Source organism: Delphinus delphis, chromosome 5, assembly GCF_949987515.2.
Source record: "Delphinus delphis chromosome 5, mDelDel1.2, whole genome shotgun sequence".
Taxonomy (NCBI): domain Eukaryota; kingdom Metazoa; phylum Chordata; class Mammalia; order Artiodactyla; family Delphinidae; genus Delphinus; species Delphinus delphis.
The window spans coordinates 116,859,052-116,876,075 of NC_082687.1; the positions used below are offsets into that span (position 1 = coordinate 116,859,052).

At 35.8% G+C, this 17,024-nt stretch overlaps 1 protein-coding gene across 1 annotated transcript in view; it reads right to left on the reverse strand.

Moving 5' to 3' along the window:
- Positions 1 to 17,024, reverse strand: part of PRSS12 (serine protease 12) — a 67,050-nt gene that overhangs the window by 14,886 nt on the left and 35,140 nt on the right. Inside the window, exons 7-11 of the mRNA XM_060012928.1 lie at positions 16,049 to 16,245; positions 11,746 to 11,887; positions 5,207 to 5,412; positions 1,315 to 1,393; positions 469 to 591 (exon numbers count right to left, since the gene is read on the reverse strand). Of these exons, the coding sequence (XP_059868911.1) occupies positions 469 to 591; positions 1,315 to 1,393; positions 5,207 to 5,412; positions 11,746 to 11,887; positions 16,049 to 16,245 (747 nt within the window). The remainder of the gene's footprint in view (positions 1 to 468; positions 592 to 1,314; positions 1,394 to 5,206; positions 5,413 to 11,745; positions 11,888 to 16,048; positions 16,246 to 17,024) is intronic.

Genomic DNA, 17,024 nt, shown 5'->3' on the forward strand with positions numbered 1-17,024 from the left:
TGACAGGTACAAATAGAGAAATCTAAAAGACACAGAACACCAAGAAGACCCAAAGGTTCTAAAATTCAAATCAAAACACCAAATCAACACACTAAACCTGGACTCCCTATTCCTTACCATTCATAATCAAATAATCTGAGGTCTCTTCTAGCGATATGGGGATATGATTTCATCCTCAGATATGTTCTTGGGGGAAGCACAAACACAGCTGCCTCCCCTTCAAAAACCGATCTTGTCTTCTCCTTAACTCTAGAGTTTGCTTTAACACCAGGTAGCAAGTAGCTTCCTGAGAGCTCTGTTCGCTCCTGATGTTACCCCCTCACTTCCACAGTGCCGCTGGTAGAGACAAGGAAGGCCTACAGCCTGGCTCTGACACCCCAAGTTTCTATCACGCTGTAGAGCAGGAAGGGATTGGAAGAACTGGCAAATAAGAGCCAAACCGAGTTGTTTGGAAAGGTGGACACATACCTCTTGAAGCAGTGTGCTGCTGTGAGGACCCAGCAGCTACTCAGGAGTGTGGCCCCGCAAAGGAGTCTGCCATCTCCATGGGATGACTTGAGCCGGAGGGACACTTGCCAAGGCCAACCACCCCTAAGAAGAAAGTAAGCCACTCATCAATACCCATAAAAGGCCGAAAAGCAAGGACAGTCATCCAGCAAAACAAGGACTTAGAAGGCTTGCAGGTGGGAGGAAAGAAGTAAAAAGGGGACTCTAGGATGTAGACTCCCTTCCTCCTTTGAGAATGAATATTCCTACAACTTTGAGCAGACCACCCTGAAGACTTGCCTATAGCATGTGTATGCATCCCACCAAATTCTGACGTTTTTGGAAACAATCTGTGTCTTCTTTATATTTCATGATTTGAAGCATATTTTCTCCCTCACCTAAGCAGCCTGAAGAAGTTTTTTTTTTTGTTTTGGCTTGTGGGATCTTAGTTCCCCGACCAGGGATTGAACCCAGGCCACGGCAGAGAAAGCACCGAGTCCTAACCACTGGACCGCCAGGGAGTTCCCTGGAAGAAGTATTTAATAAGCAAAGCACTGGTTTTTCACTAGTAAATTCAACAAATAAAAAAATTATATTAAAATGAGTCAAGTCCAAAACAAATATATTCTAAATTAAACGAATTTGTAGTTATACATTTTTTTCAGATTTCCTGTTAAATTAGTTTGTTTCTGCCACATAACTTTTCAGCAACCCATCTATCTCATAAATCAGGGGATAGTGATTTGAAGAACATGGTCTATATAAAGTAAATATAAGTCAAAGGACAGTGAAATTATCAGTGTAATCTGTATTTGAAGAACGTTTTACCTTAAAGAATTTTTCCCACCAATGATCCGCTTCTGCCGACGGTGCAGTAATCTCAAACCACAAACAGATAAGAGAGACTCTGAAGCAGAAAGAGGTTTTTAATTAAACTATCATATTGCTGATAGTGGGGTAAAGACACAAGTGACACATTCCTGATGCTTAGTGACACATTCCCCTGATGCTTCCTCTATTTTAAAGTGCTTTTTCTCTTCAAATTATAGGCTATTTTTCTTACAATAAAAATTAAACTTTTTAAAAAATTTATTTTATTTATATATATTATTTATTTTTGGCTGCATTGGGTCTTCACTGCTGCACATGGGCTTTCTGTAGTTGCGGCGAGCAAGGGCTATCGTTGCAGTGTGCAGGCTTCTCATTGCGGTGGCTTCTCTTGCTGCGGCGCATGGGCTTTAGGCACGTGGGCTTCAGTAATTGTGGCTCGTGGGCTCAGTAGTTGTGGCACATGGGCTTAGTTGCTCCACAGCATGTGGGATCTTCCCAGACCAGGGATCGAACCTGTGTCCCCTGCATTGGCAGGTGGATTCTTAACCACTGTGCCACCAGGGAAGTCCTATCTTATAATAAAAATTAAAAGTTGTTTTCTCATTTAACCAAGGCAACAATAATTTCACAAGTAGACAAGGAACTTTATGAGGTTTCCTACAATCAGCTCTGTAGAGGTTTCACAGGCTGCTGAATGATTTGGCCCTGTCTAGTACATCATCCTTGTGGTACCCACATCTCTTCCTCTGCTGATTATAGAGATTGTTCGGGAGTTCAGAAATATTAAACAAGAAAACTACAAAAGGCAACAATGCTCTGAATTATTTGATTTTCACAGACAATGCTCTTCCAAGCCACATACACAAATGTAACTCATAGGAGCAAAGCACATTCCCAGGATGAAATTCTGACATAAATTTACATTTACTCATATAGCATGTTAATATATGGAAAGGATTTACTAAGCCAATTTAAGTGGCAAATTGTATTTAAGGATATATATAGTCAAACTTCTCAAGATAACAGAATTCTGTCAAAAGCATAAAAAAAGAGTTAAACTAAAAGTATATGAAAAGGTGGTGTATAAAAGAAGAGTAAATAAACTATGACTAGCTTTAAAAATAATTTTAGAAAGTAGGAGAATCTATATGGGGATACGCTGTTTCTTTGGTTAAGTACACATGTATAGAGTATAGATATATACTGTTTTTCTATCTGTTTAAGAAGAGAAGGGTATGAATTGTGCCAAGACCATGAAAGTCTAGTCAGCTAATGTTCTCCCATAATAACCAGGTAGAAGGGAGCCCAATATGGAATCAGCACTAGTTATTTCTTCATGGAGAGAGAGGTTCAACAATGTGTACCAAGATCATTAATTTGTCAAAGGATCTCAGAGACATGCTGTCAAACCTTAATCCTCATCTCTTAGGTTATGAGTCCTCTACATGACACTGCAAATTATAAGATACCAGAAAAACAGAAGTTTCCAGTAATGTTCCAAGTCAGGTCAATGTATATAATGCCATGACAAGGAATGATGTAACACTGAGCAAGCAGAACTGGAAGTTTACATCATTCTGGAGTAAAGAAGAAGATTGCAAGAAAGCAAAATCTATTTAAAGCCATAAAACCCATTATTATAAAAAAATTATAAAGTAAAATGAAATTCATTTATAAAAGGATCCCATCAGATGACCAATAACCACTGGCTTGGGTTTGAATCACCTTATAGAAATTATTGGGTCTTGAGCCTCCACACAAAGTCAACAGGTTAATAATAAACCAGATTCAGTAATCCAGCTGGTCTAATATGAAATTTTTTTTTTTTTTTTTTTTTTTTTTTTGCGTTACGGGGACCTCTCACTGTTGTGGCCTCTCCCGCTGTGGAGCACAGGCTCTGGACGCGCAGGCTCAGCGGCCATGGCTCACAGGCCCAGCCGCTCCGCGGCATGTGGCATCTTCCCGGACTGGGGCACGAATCCGTGTCCCCTGCATCAGCAGGCGGACTCTCAACCACTGTGCCACCAGGGAAGCCCTAAGATGAAATTTTTTAATTTCAGATATGGTAGCATTAAGACCATGGAAAGGTATCAAAATAAGCAGTGCTGCACCTTTGGAAGGCATTAAAACAAATGTATTAATAATGAAGAAATAAATATGGTATTTCATATTTTAAAATAGGTTTACATAGAAATATGGTAGAACATTTTACAATTACTGAATTTTTATGCTTTTCTGCTGCTTAAGAAATTTTCCATAATCCAAAGAATTAATTATGTTCACTTTGTAACTGTAGTTTAAATTATTGGAGGGAATTTAATACATTAAATTATAGTCAATACTTAGGAAAAATTGGCTTACCAAATCATATTTATGTCATGTAATATATATGTGTGTATATATATTATATATATATAAAACAAAGCACAAAGGGTTATAAATATTCTTCTCCAGACTCAGAAGACCCTCAGATAGTGAAGAATCATATTAACAACATCCAATTTATTTATTGCATTGTCTTTAATGGTTATTAAAAGATGTTAGAAAAAGAGAATGCTCAGATGCAGGTGCACTTGATTTTTTTTTTAATTAATTAATTTATTTATGTATGGCTGTGTTGGGTCTTCGTTTCTGTGCGAGGGCTTTCTCTAGTTGTGGCAAGCGGGGGCCACTCTTCATCGTGGTGCGCGGGCCTCTCACTATCGTGGCCTCTCTTGTTGCGGAGCACAGGCTCCAGACACGCAGGCTCAGTAATTGTGGCTCACAGGCCCAGGTGCTCCACAGCATGTGGGATCTTCCCAGACCAGGGTTCGAACCCGTGTCCCCTGCATTAGCAGGCAGATTCTCAACCACTGTGCCACCAGGGAAGCCCTAGATGCACTTGATTTTAAGAAAATCTTAAGTATCAAACCATGGATTCTTAATCCACATAAATAAATGACTGTTCTTTTCATAAAACATAACCATAGTTTTCTCCAAAAGAGCTAGTTTTCCCCCTTATTCATTTAAAGCTGTATTTGTTTCATAAAAACTAAACTCAGAGCTTTTAAGAACTCTTCTATTTATATATGTATGACACATCCATTACTGTATTATACTAGAAGATTACTTCTATTTTCCTTACATTTTTATTTTTATTTAAATTTTATTTATTTATTTGGTTGTGCTGTGTCTTAGCTGCGGCAGGCGGTCTCCTTAGTTGCAGCTCACGGGCTCCCTAATTGCATCAGGCAGCCTCCTCAGCTGCAGTTCGCGGGCTCCTTATTTGCGGCATGTGAACGCTTAGTTGCAGCATGCATGTGGAATCTAGTTCACTGACCAGGGATTGAACCCGGGACCCCCACATTTGGAGCACAGAGTCCCATCCACAGCACCATGAGGGAAGTCCCCCCTTACATTTTTAAATTTCAGAGAGTAGAATCTACAAAAGATAATTTTCTTTTTTTTGCAATTAATTTTAAAAATTATCCTTGCTGTTTAAGATATTAATAAGAGTGGAAGAAGTGCCCTTCTCTGATTCATCTTTAAATTTTCATTTCTTCTTTTTATGAAGCAAATATAAATTCTGAATCTTCAAGAATACCAGCAAGTTTGATAGTTTTATTACATCCAGAGAAGGAACGGTTAGAAATGGCTAAGAATGTCAAAACGGGACAATCTCAGAGATTACAAAATCCTGTAAATCCACTCCTGCCCCTGAACCCTGCTCTCCCTTGTGAGTCCCATCCAGTAAAGTTTGTCAAGAACCACTGCCTCTAAATACAAGCAGAAGGAACAAGGGATTGAGTATATTCTTATGGAGGGGAGTTTCATTATCAAAGTACTGCTTAGAATAATGAAGTGTGGCTTTGTATTCTTTGACTTGTATAGGCCCCAGAAGGTTACGTACCTTTATTACTGTTACCTGATGCTTTCTTGTCAAAATAATCACAAATAACTCCTGCATCTTCACCGTGGCGGCAGTTGTGTCTTCCAATATCTTGTTTGATACAGTCAGCCAGGGACCTCTCGTTTCCTGTGCACTTCACATTATCCACGTGGATGGGTCCTTTTCCTTCCCCAAAATAAGCCATGGTTCTTGCTCTGGCAGGACCCCTGGAAACAGAGCATTCTTGAGGATGTGGAGAATCAGTCAAACATACAATTGAATAAATCACAACATATACCCTCATTCAATTATATTTCTTAACTCATACATTAAAACACTTATTTCATGACTGTAAAAAAAAAAAAAAGCTTGAGCGCGTAATAACTATACATTCTTTGTTTTCATATCTCAGAACTTCTTGATTACATCTTAGCTCCTACTAAGAAAGTCACATTTAATGGCATGTCAAAAATTTATGGTAGTCTTAAACTCTAGTTTAATCAGGAAACAAAATCACCTCAAAATTTTCTACTCCCTTCCAGAGCATAATACTCTCTTAAAGTTGGTATAGTAAGACTTCCCTGGTGGTGCAGAGCTTAAGAATCCGCCTGCCAATGCAGGCGACACGGGTTTGAGCCCTGGTCTGGGAAGATCCCATATGCCGCGGAGCAACTAAGCCTGTGTGCCACAATTACTGAGCCTGTGCTCTAGAGCCTGCAAGCCACAACACCTGAGCCTGCGTGCCACAACTACTGAAGCCTGCGCACCTACAGCCTGTGCTCCACAAGAGAAGCCACCGCAACGAGAAGCCCGCGCACCGAAACGAAGAGTAGACCCCGCTCACTGCAACTAGAGAAAGCCCGCACGCAGCAATGAAGACCCAACGCAGCCAAAAATAAATAAAAATTAATAAAAAAGAAATTGGTACAGTATTTCCAAGAAAATTACGAGAATTAAATAATTACCTAGGGAGCTAAGAATTTTTAAAGCCTACTTTAGAAGTACAAAAGCACTATTTTTAACTGAGAAAGAGAACACCAGGAATGATGACTAGAAGGCAGACTTAATTTGGTATGTCACTTTTCTTTGGTTTCTGTTTTTTTAAATAATATATTACTTCTTTTTAAATATCCAAATACAAAATCTTTTTAGTGAAATATTTCAAACTAACACCATATTCAAAACTCAGCTCCTGCTAAATTAGTGACATAAGAACGGAAAAGTTTTAAAGTTTGAATTATAGGAAAATTATCCTTATAACCTCAAGTTAGGGAAAGACTTATTAAACAAGACACAGATGTATACCTTAAATTAAAAGATTGATAAATTCAACAAAAATTAAATTAAGAATGCCACTTTACTAAAAAACACCCACAGGAAAGTGAAAAGATAAGTTTTAAAGTTGACGAATATATATATATATATATGTTGGTGGATGCATTCTCTGATAGAGGGACATAGCATACAATATACAAATAACTCTCAAATTTCATTTATAGAATAAAAAACCAACAACCTAATAGAAAAACAGGCAAAAGACAGGTTTTAAATCAAAAGAAACTATCTTATTAAAAGTGACAATATGAACCAGATCTCTAACATTAAAATATTCTACTTAGTTAAGATAAGGTTATTATACTTTCCTTATAGTTATGCAAGGAACTCAGGCAAAGTAGTTTACTGATATGAATTATCTGAGGAATTTGCTTGAATAATCCTCTTTCATCAATGAGACCTGGACTCACATGCTTGTACTTGGCAGTACACTCATTTCAAAAATATACCCCATCATTTCTTCTGTATTGGTAACTGCTACTCTGACATTAATTGCAAATAAAAATAAGATTTAACCCATTAAAATTGCTTACAGTCATGGAAGATCAAACAGGTAACTCTAAAGTTACGCTTTTTTGAATCTGAATCGACATTTCTTCAAAGAAGATATACTCATGTCCAACAAACACATGAAAAGATGCTCAGCATCACTGATTATCAGGGAAATGCAAATCAAAACCACAGTGAGACACCACTCATGCCTACTAGGATGGCCATTGTCAAAGAGATGGACAATAAAGAGTGTTGGTGAAAAAAAAAACTTGTATCAATTTTGATAATTATATTTTTGTTGAAAATGTACAGTTTCCTAGATAATTGTTCATTTCATCTAGATTTGCAAATTCATTAGGTAAAAGTAGTTCATAGTATTTTACAATTTTTAACCCTCTGTGTATCTGTGCTTATATTCCTTTTCTTTTCTCTAATGTTTACTTGTATTCTCTCCTTCTTAATCAGAATTGTCAGGAATTATTTTATTAATCTTTTTAAAAAATGGAAATAATTGCTGATATGTGCATGCGTAATGTAGAGCAACTTAAAATTCAAATAGGTATACTTTGAAGAAAGTTAAAAACTAATAGCATCCTGAAACTAATATCCCAGATGATTCCCATCAGTTTTGGGTGTGAGGATGAGTAGAGATAGAAGGTAAATAACAGTATGCTAAATCTCTTAATGTATTTCAGGAAGGGGAAGTTACAAATAATTTTTGAAATTGGTAAGAAAATATGCCAGTATGTTTGCTAAAATTTTTTTCAAATTTCTAGTAAAACAACAAGAATGCTGAAATTCCAGACAACCAGAGAAAGGAAAGAAAGAAAATTGGATTGTTTGCAAATCAGAAAACCGAAGATTACACAAAGAACAGAAAATAAAGCATGATAAATAGCATAAAAGTAGATGACAGATGGAAGTAAACATGTAGAAAATAAAATTAGACTCATTAAATAAAACAAAAGGATGATTCCTTAGTAATTTACCAATCAATGCACAAACTAAAGAGAATGCACCATTTTAGATATATCAACAAGTAGAATTAGAGAACATTTTAACTAATGAAAGTACATAATTAAAGACATTTTCAATGATATAGTGAAATCTAATAAATTTTTTTTGACTTTTTAAAAAATAATTAAGGACTGTGTCACCTATAGAGACTTCTCACTGGACTACAAGCATGCAGTAATTCATAGCTAAGAATTCCAATGAGACAATAGGCTCTAATTCATTAGTCTTTAAACTGAGTATCAAGTGCTCCTGGGATTAGGTGATGACTTTCCAAGGGATATAAGGACTTTATGGGAACTGATATGCAGATCATCAAAACCCACGTGTATTCTCTCCTAAAACTGGTCTTGCTAAAGTCAAGGTCAACTTCTCTTTCAAAATTTCCCTTTTCCCACTGCACAAAACAAAGGTATATCTTTCACTCATCCCAAATCCAATCACAGTGCATTGCTCCAAGATTTAAAAGACTCTAAAGTGGCCAAAAGAACGATTCAAAATAAATTTTATCCAAGGACCAAAAACCCAACCCCTCAGTCTAGGAAATGGAAGCTTTGGTCAACTTTTCTTTCCTATGTTTAATACTTATTTATCAAATTTTATTTTTGTTGTTGTTTTTAATTAGTGGTGTACTAGAAATCATAAAATCCTGAGAGGAACTTGTTAGAAGAATTTAATTTCTCTCTTTCTCGCTCTCTCCATGTGTGTACACACACACACACATACACACACACATACACACACATTTTTAAAAACATAGGACATTAGGATTCTGTGGGGAAAGACAACTTAAACCACAATTTCAAGGAGAAAAAGGAACTATGTAAAATTTGTGAAGGTCAAAAAAGAGCTTGCTCATGTATTTTTTAAATGAATGACAGAGTATCAAAGCACTATATTTATATTTTATTGGATATAATTAAGAGTGAAGTAACTGTTCTATTTTTAAATGTCATATACAAATATGCCAGAAATTAAGTCCTTTGCAGCTATTTAAATGTAAGATAAAAATTAGATATACTTAACTTTAGGTCTCTACTAAGACAATAGGGGTACATCATTTTTTAAATTCTTTTAAGGGATACTACTCTAATAAGTACACAGTTCAAAAACAATGTCATATTGAAATATATGCTAATGGATTCACACAAAGTTCAGATAGAATGGAATTTCCATCATGGCTATTTAGTCTTTCTTAATGAGGCTAACTGATAGCAACACATTCTCTCTCAACCCTCTAAAAACAATGTGCTCATATGCTAGACTTTGTCAGACATCATGTAATACATCATTAAAGAGTGCCTTTTACTTTCTGTTCACTCTAAGCATATCTATGTTAGTTACCATTCATGTTCCTGGTTTTTATTACTTCATTTCTGTTTCTCCCATTATGAAAAAGCTTTCTGATGCGACTTTGATTCTCAGTGTTTCCAAGGACTAATCCTCAAGTGTGATATAGCTGGCTGGGGGACAGTTCTCTGGAATTCTTATTAATAAAACTCAAGCCTTTTGACAGTTTCAAAGTTTTCTGGATTGATTTCTACAAATAAATTGCTTTATTAAAGACTTTTATTAATTCGAAGTAACATGGGGAAAAAAAAACCTGTTCTAATCACATACCTATTTACAATTATATATATGTTCTTATATGAAATTCCATCTCCCCTTGGTGGAAAATTATAAAAAGTTCAGGTGTATTTAGATTGATCAAATATCGAAACAATTTTCTTTTAAATACTATTTGATGGCAAATTGTAGCTTGTGCACTAGATGTCTATCCAATTTGTCACAGTTACATTAAATTACTGAAATATGTGTTAAGAGGCTTTATTTTAAAAACAATTATGAAGTATGATCTTCCTTTAATGCTTTTCTTGATAATTGTTACAGAAATAGTATTGAAAATTGCTACAAACTTTGTTCACTTAATCTAGATTGTTCTTACCTAAATTCACCATTTGAGTTGAATGTAAAATGGACTAAATGATAAGTAAAAAGCAATGAAAAATTTAGAAAGAAATCAAAGTGAAAATGCATTGATGAATATTCTTACAAATTTTTTTCTCCTTAAACATGACTTAGACACACAATTCAAGGATCAAATTTGACCTTTTCTTTCATATTTTCCTTCATATTTCCAAAGGTAACACTAGGTTTCTTGGATCACCTCTACCAAAAAAATAAAAGTAAGCCAAAAAACCAGTCTCAAGCAGTATATACTTTAATGGCTGATTTTAGGTAAGGAAATTCACTGGGTATGTAATGTAAGAACAATAATGTATATATGTGTGTATATATATTTATACATTTTTTTTCAAATGGAAAACGAAATGTTAGAAATGTAGTGAGCAAAGGAAACTTAAATTGTTGAGTGAATTCATCTAGGCATCTAATGTAGATGCTTCCTCCCTTCCTCTATTACCCCATATTTTGAAAGTTGAAAATATGTCACATACCACCAATTTTGAATACTGAAAATCTATATTACAAATAATGGACCCACTAACCATAGGACAACTGGAATTGCAACTAGGTCCAAAACTGAACCGTAAATTGAAGTAGTATCTGAGTAACCAAAAACAAACTCTGACTTAAAACTTCAGGGAAAAAAAAAACAAAAACACTTGAACTTTTATCAAAATAGAAATAATTTTAAAAATAAAAATGTATTCTGCATAGGAATAACCAGTTAAATTTATCAATATTTAGGATACACATAGATGTGTAATTAAGGATATATTTTAAAATCCAAACCACTATTAATAATCCAATATAAGCGAGGCAAATTATGTATATTAGCTTAAATTTCATGACCCTCTAAACTGTAACATGTTCCATATATTTGCAACTCCAAAATCAATCAGCCCTTTCACAGTCATTTGCAGACATGCGTAAAGTCTCAAAAAATTTGAGTTGCCCAGCTGAGGTCTCACAAGGAGATAAACTGCCTTTCTAGTTCAGCTCTCAAACTGGAAATAAGTGTCCTTTCTCACCTCATTTAGTGCCACATTTTTCGTGCTATAACTCATGCCTGAATGAAGCCCATTTAACACACTTATATTCTCTGTAAGGCATATCACAGCATTCCTTCATTCAAGAATGTTAGACAGCACTTCAGCAAAATTCTTGGGGACCATTTTAAACAGGGAAATCATCAACAAAAAGGTACAGAAATGGAAAAAAAAAAAAAGCACTAGGAGACTGCAAAAAGGGCAATTGTTTGCAAGCACGAGAGCTAAAACAAGAAGGCAGAACATGGCTTGGTTCAACCTCAGCTCTAGAAGCAATGGCTCAGTATTTTCTAACTTGATGTTCACAGTGACTTTAAAGAATGTAACTACTGCAAATAACAAGAACCAACCGTAATTTCAGTAACAGTAGAATCCCTTATAAGGCTACTGTGTTACGACATAAATCACAGAGAAAAGGTTAACACCTTTGGCTGACAGAAGCAGTAGAATGAATAGTCAAGAGTTATTAGACTATTTGTTACTAGATAAAAGCTACATTTCTTAAGTAACATAATGTATATTTCTTGTGAGAAAACAGAAAAATTTAAAGAGACTCTACTTCGTATTTCTTTATAATTCTGAATCAAATAAGCATGCTGCCAGTATTTTCAATTGAATCACAGAAGTTAATTTTAGGCAAGAACAAGGATAAAAAAATCAGAAATTTTCATCAGATGAACATCCCAAATAGAGTTAGGTTTTCCTTACTTGTAGCCAAGCTGTCGACAGATCACAGTTGCATCCTTATCAGTCCACCCATCATCACAAATTGTTCCCCACTGGCCATTTATAAAAACCTCCACTCGTCCTTCTTTCTTATTTTCTCCATCCATCAGTCTGATTGGAAAACCTAAGTCATGATTCAAAAGTATTAGAAAAGCCAAAACAAGCAAACTGATACTAAAGCATGAGAGACTTTATAAAGTACTATTTGTTTATAAAAGGAGCTAAAAATCAGCTGGGCAATGAGAGAGAGAGAGAGAGAGAGAGAGAGAGAGAGAAAGAGAGAGAGAGGAGAGATAGCAATTTTTAAAAAATACTGTATCTACTTTGGCAATATCTTCTGTAGCCTTGAAGTCAGAGCGCTGATCCTGTCTAACTTTGTATTCCCAACACTTGGAGCGGTGCTTGGCATTACAGTGTATAGAGTACGTGTAATAGCTGTTTCTTGAATAAATGAATATATATCACTGTAAAATCGTGGATTATTTTATTACCACTAACTTCTAGTTAGTAAAAGACATTAACTTGGAGTTGTTTTTGTTCTACACCTACTCACTTATCCATGAACACACCTAGAAATTTATACTCCAAAGCTAGGATTTTTAGGAAGGATTTTCAGATATACCTTTGCATGCATGAGTAACTTGAATGATGGAAGAGAAAAAAAAAAGGCAAGCACAAGGACAATTTCTATCTCAGCCCTCCTATTTACTATGGATTCCAAAGGAAGGGCTTAAATCATAAAAATTATTAAGATGTAAAAGTTGAGAAACTGACCTCTAGCAAATTGGTATTTATCTAAATTATGCAAATAAAGTGGTTTATAGAGTCTTTCACATATCTCTAGCAACACCAATAAATATGGTCTTGTTTAATCAAAAGCCCTCACTATGGCTTGCATACTGCCAGGGGTTGAATTGTGAAGTCATTAGAGGCGGCTCTAATCCAATTTGTGCACAGAAATATACAGAAGGAAGACAGAGTGAAGAGACATAGGATAAAATGGCCACCTGTAAGCCAAGGAGAGAGGTCTTGAACAGATCTTTCCCTCCCTGCCCTCAGAAGGAACCAACCTCTGTGGACAACCTCAGTTTTGGACTTCTAGATTCCAGAAGTGTGAGACAATAAATATCTGTTGTTTAAGCCACCAGTATGTGATACTTGATTACAGTAATATACATACTTTAGATTACCTAGTTACTAGAAGTGTCTCCAGCTTCGGAGCCCTTAAGATTGACTGGATTTAGGGAATACCATCAAACACAGTGAAATTAGCAGAACCAAGGAGGTGAAGTAAGCAGCTAATGAACAGAGTATCATTCTATATGTGTTTAAACCAACATATGTAATCACTAGACAACATTTGTTAACTGAAGGAAAATACTGTTGGCAAGATGGACACATCCTACTTTGATTCGTCTGATTCTTCTTTGTTGCCCCCAGAGTTGCTGGCTCTCTAATTTCTGTCCCTGATCATACTTCGTGGAACAGGCACCACAGTAGAATCAACATAGCAAAGTCAAAATCAACAAATGTTTGTGAAGTGCCTACTCTATGCACTGCTTACATTAGCTGAAAATCTTGGTGTTTTAGGTGTGTCACAAAACACAGTGTATTTGAAACTTAACATTTCTTATTATTGTGTCTGAAATTTGGGGATTCTCTGCAAGAGGAGCAAGGCCAAAAAGTGATTCTCAATGAAAAAATTTAAACAGATGAAATTCTTAAATTTTTCAATTTTTACATTTTTTAGATCTTTGGTGCAAAATTAAGAAATCATATGTACATGGAATTAGACCTCCACATTCCACCCTAGTTGTTTTATGGGCAGCTTTTCACATACCATAAAAATAAAAATGATAAAGTGTTTTTAAAGCCTAAGTTGCATACTTTGTAAAAATAATAATACAGTATTCTTAACCTAATTTTAGCCATCCATTTTATAAAATCATTGGATTTTCAATGCCTGAAGGGAAACTGAATGACAGAAGCCATTCTATCAATACCACCCTACCGCTTAAGTTCTATCTGTTATGGCAATAATAATATACATGTTTTATTTCTAAAATCTTAAATAAATATAAAATGCTTGGGAAAACTAAACAGTCCTGTGGGTATACAGCATCTTTAATTATATACCTCAAACTCTGATCACAGTAGAATTTTCTTTATTTCAATTTTCCTGTAACACTGATTTAATACATTATCTTAAGAAAATAATATTTTTCCTAGAAAAAAGATAAAATCTAGCATAAATTAAATTAAAAGTCAAACTTTATTTGAGTAAGAGACACTCTCACTGTGAAAGAAATCTCTGCTAAGATTTAATACTCTAAACTTTAGAATTAAAGCAGTGTTAAAATGAGAAATCTACTTATTGACCATCCCACAAATTTCCCCCAATTCACATAGGCATTAACTGCATTCTTACTAAAATTACTTTTACTGACCTAGAATATTGCTTTTGAGCATTCCATCTACCACACACCCAAAATTAGAAAGTGTCTATTGAACTACTACTAATTTTGAGAAAAGTTTCATTCACATTTAAAGTTAAGGTCCACAAGTTACCCTTCAAATAGTTGAAAACTGTAATAGTCTAACAGCTCTTATCACAGTGCCAAGGAAGTAAAAAAATCTCAATTGTTTTTAAAATGCTGTTGTTTATACCACTATTCCACGATCTCCTCTTTTTGTCATGCAGTCCTTTTTGATAAGTGGGAAAGTAATGATCTCTTTGGATGAATAAATGGTAATCTGATTCTATTCCAAAAGGATAATTTGGCTCAGATATAATATCCTTTGAACAAATGAATGGTTAATAGATATATTACCAAAATTAGGACCAAAGAATTCATAATAATGATCCCATATTCTATTAATAATTATCACCCTCGGAAAATTAAAGATTTTTAGGGGAATTTTTAGGATTAGATGTCCTAACTGTATGTGTTTCATCACCTGGAACACTGATGGAATGTGCCTGAACATATCACTCCATGATCCAAATACCCGCTCTCTGGGGCTAAGAGGATCCAGTTCTAGCAAATAGGCTCTATCTCCCCCAACCACATGCAATGATTCATCACATAATCCTGGGAGGATCATAAATCCTTTATAAGAAGAGAGGTGCAAGGGAAGAGAACAAACAAAAAGAAACAAAATTGAAAATAAGACCCATAAGGGATGGGGTAAAAGGCTGTATTTCTACCTGGTGTAATGCTAGATTAGTGCAGTGAGTCACTATGATCTCACAGGATAGAGTACAATGAGGAATCAACCACGTACCTTGACAAACTTAAGTACACAAAACAGTTAATACTGTGGGATTCAACACGTTCCATTATTTTATAATGTGAAGATTCCAGCTTCACAGTCTCAAAACACGAGGATACAAAAAGGGCTGATTCAAGCCTGAGGTGAAACTTAAGAACCACCTGTGGTTATTTTAACATCTATGCACCAAAAAATACACGTATAGATACAAATAGAGCTATGGTAGAGTCCTGGCATGTCTTTTAAATATGTCCCTCTATATTTTTCATTCATATTTATTCTGCTCTCCTTGTTGGATGTTAAGTCTGTCAAGGATATATAGTTATTTGCTCTCTGCTCACAAAAGGACCTTCATCTACAAATATTTAAGACTGTTAGATGAGCTAGGTACCTTTTATCTGACAGTAAGTCTGAAGAAATTTGGAAATAGGGAGCAATAAAGGACACTAATGGATTTTTAGTAACAGGGTATCTTAGAAAGATAGGTGGGCTATTTACTCCAATGAATCCACCTATGAGCCCAGTGAGAAACTTGAAAGATCTAGGTTAGGACAGAGCAAAGGCTTGTTGGTAACCAATGATTGATAAGGCCTCAGGACTAAAGAAGAAATGAATCATGGAGGGTGGGAAAGAGACCTATTGTTTTGTTCTGATTTATTTTTAATCCTTTTTCAAATAGTTCATTAGAATTCAAGGTAAATGAGAAGCAGAATAGGTGACTAATCAGTTGTGGAATGGACATTGTGACTTCTTTAATCCATCTTTCAGACACATGAGAAATTTAGGCTTACAGGTAAAGAAAAATTAGGAGCAGAAATTTATAACATTGGTGGAAAGACTCAAAAGACTATTTTTCTCTGAATGCAAATTACTAAAAATTAGAGCATTTGGGGAAACAGACAAAAAAAAGAAAAATAGACAAAGATGAGAAATGCTTCACATTCCAGACCAGTGGATAGAGGTGTAGTGGCTACTGAAATACGGATACTCAAGAGCTGTGGCAGGACCTCACCCAGAGACAGTCTGTGTCCATCCCTGCCAGGGTAGCAGGAGACAGCAACATCTTCCCGATGGCTGCAGTCATGCCTTTCCCAGGGTCTCCGAGAACACTGAAGGAAACTGGTTTCCTTTCCTGAGCAGTTGACATCATCCAACCATATGGGCCCTGTGCTTTCTTCAAAGTGGTTTGCAGAGGCTTGTTTGCCATATCTGTGGCAATAAAATAAACACTGTGCATAGAACTTTTGTCTCTTGTTTCAAGGAACCATAAAACATAAAACAAACAACCTAATTAAGTGGCATGACTTCAGAGGGTAAGTATTTGTTCTTTCTCCTATCTTGAGAACTCAGTTCTCAGAGCAGTAAAAAATCTGCTAAATCTCCATCACAAATTTTTTTTTTTTTTTTTTTTTTTTTTTGTGTGTGTGTGTGTGTGTGTGGTACGCGGGCCTCTCACTGCTGTGGCCTCCCCCGTTGCGGAGCACAGGCTCCGGACGGGCAGGCTCAGTGGCCATGGCTCACGGGCCCAGCTGCTCCGCGGCATGTGGGATCTTCCCGGACCGGGGCACGAACCCGCGTCCCTTGCATCGGCAGGCGGACTCCCAACCACTGTGCCACCAGGGAAGCCCACAAATTTTGATCATCTTAACAATGTTGGTTAACTAATCCACTAGTTAACCAACAATGTTTGCTTAACTAGTGGATAATTAAACCTTTTTTCCCAACCATTCTTGTGTTTTGTCTACAATTTAACCCACCAACCACAGAGAATGCAGACAGAGATAAACCTCAAATTCCTGACCATGGAAATAACACAGTGGACCAGAAAGTAAGAATGTGTGTCTTATATCAGCCTCTGAAGAGCCATCAAAGCTCATTTGATTTCATTAGCTTCTCCAGGCCTCTTTGGTATCCTCTCTTCCAAAATAAAAAGTGTGTATTAGTTCAGTGATTTCTCAAGCACCATTTCCAAACCATGATGAAACTTG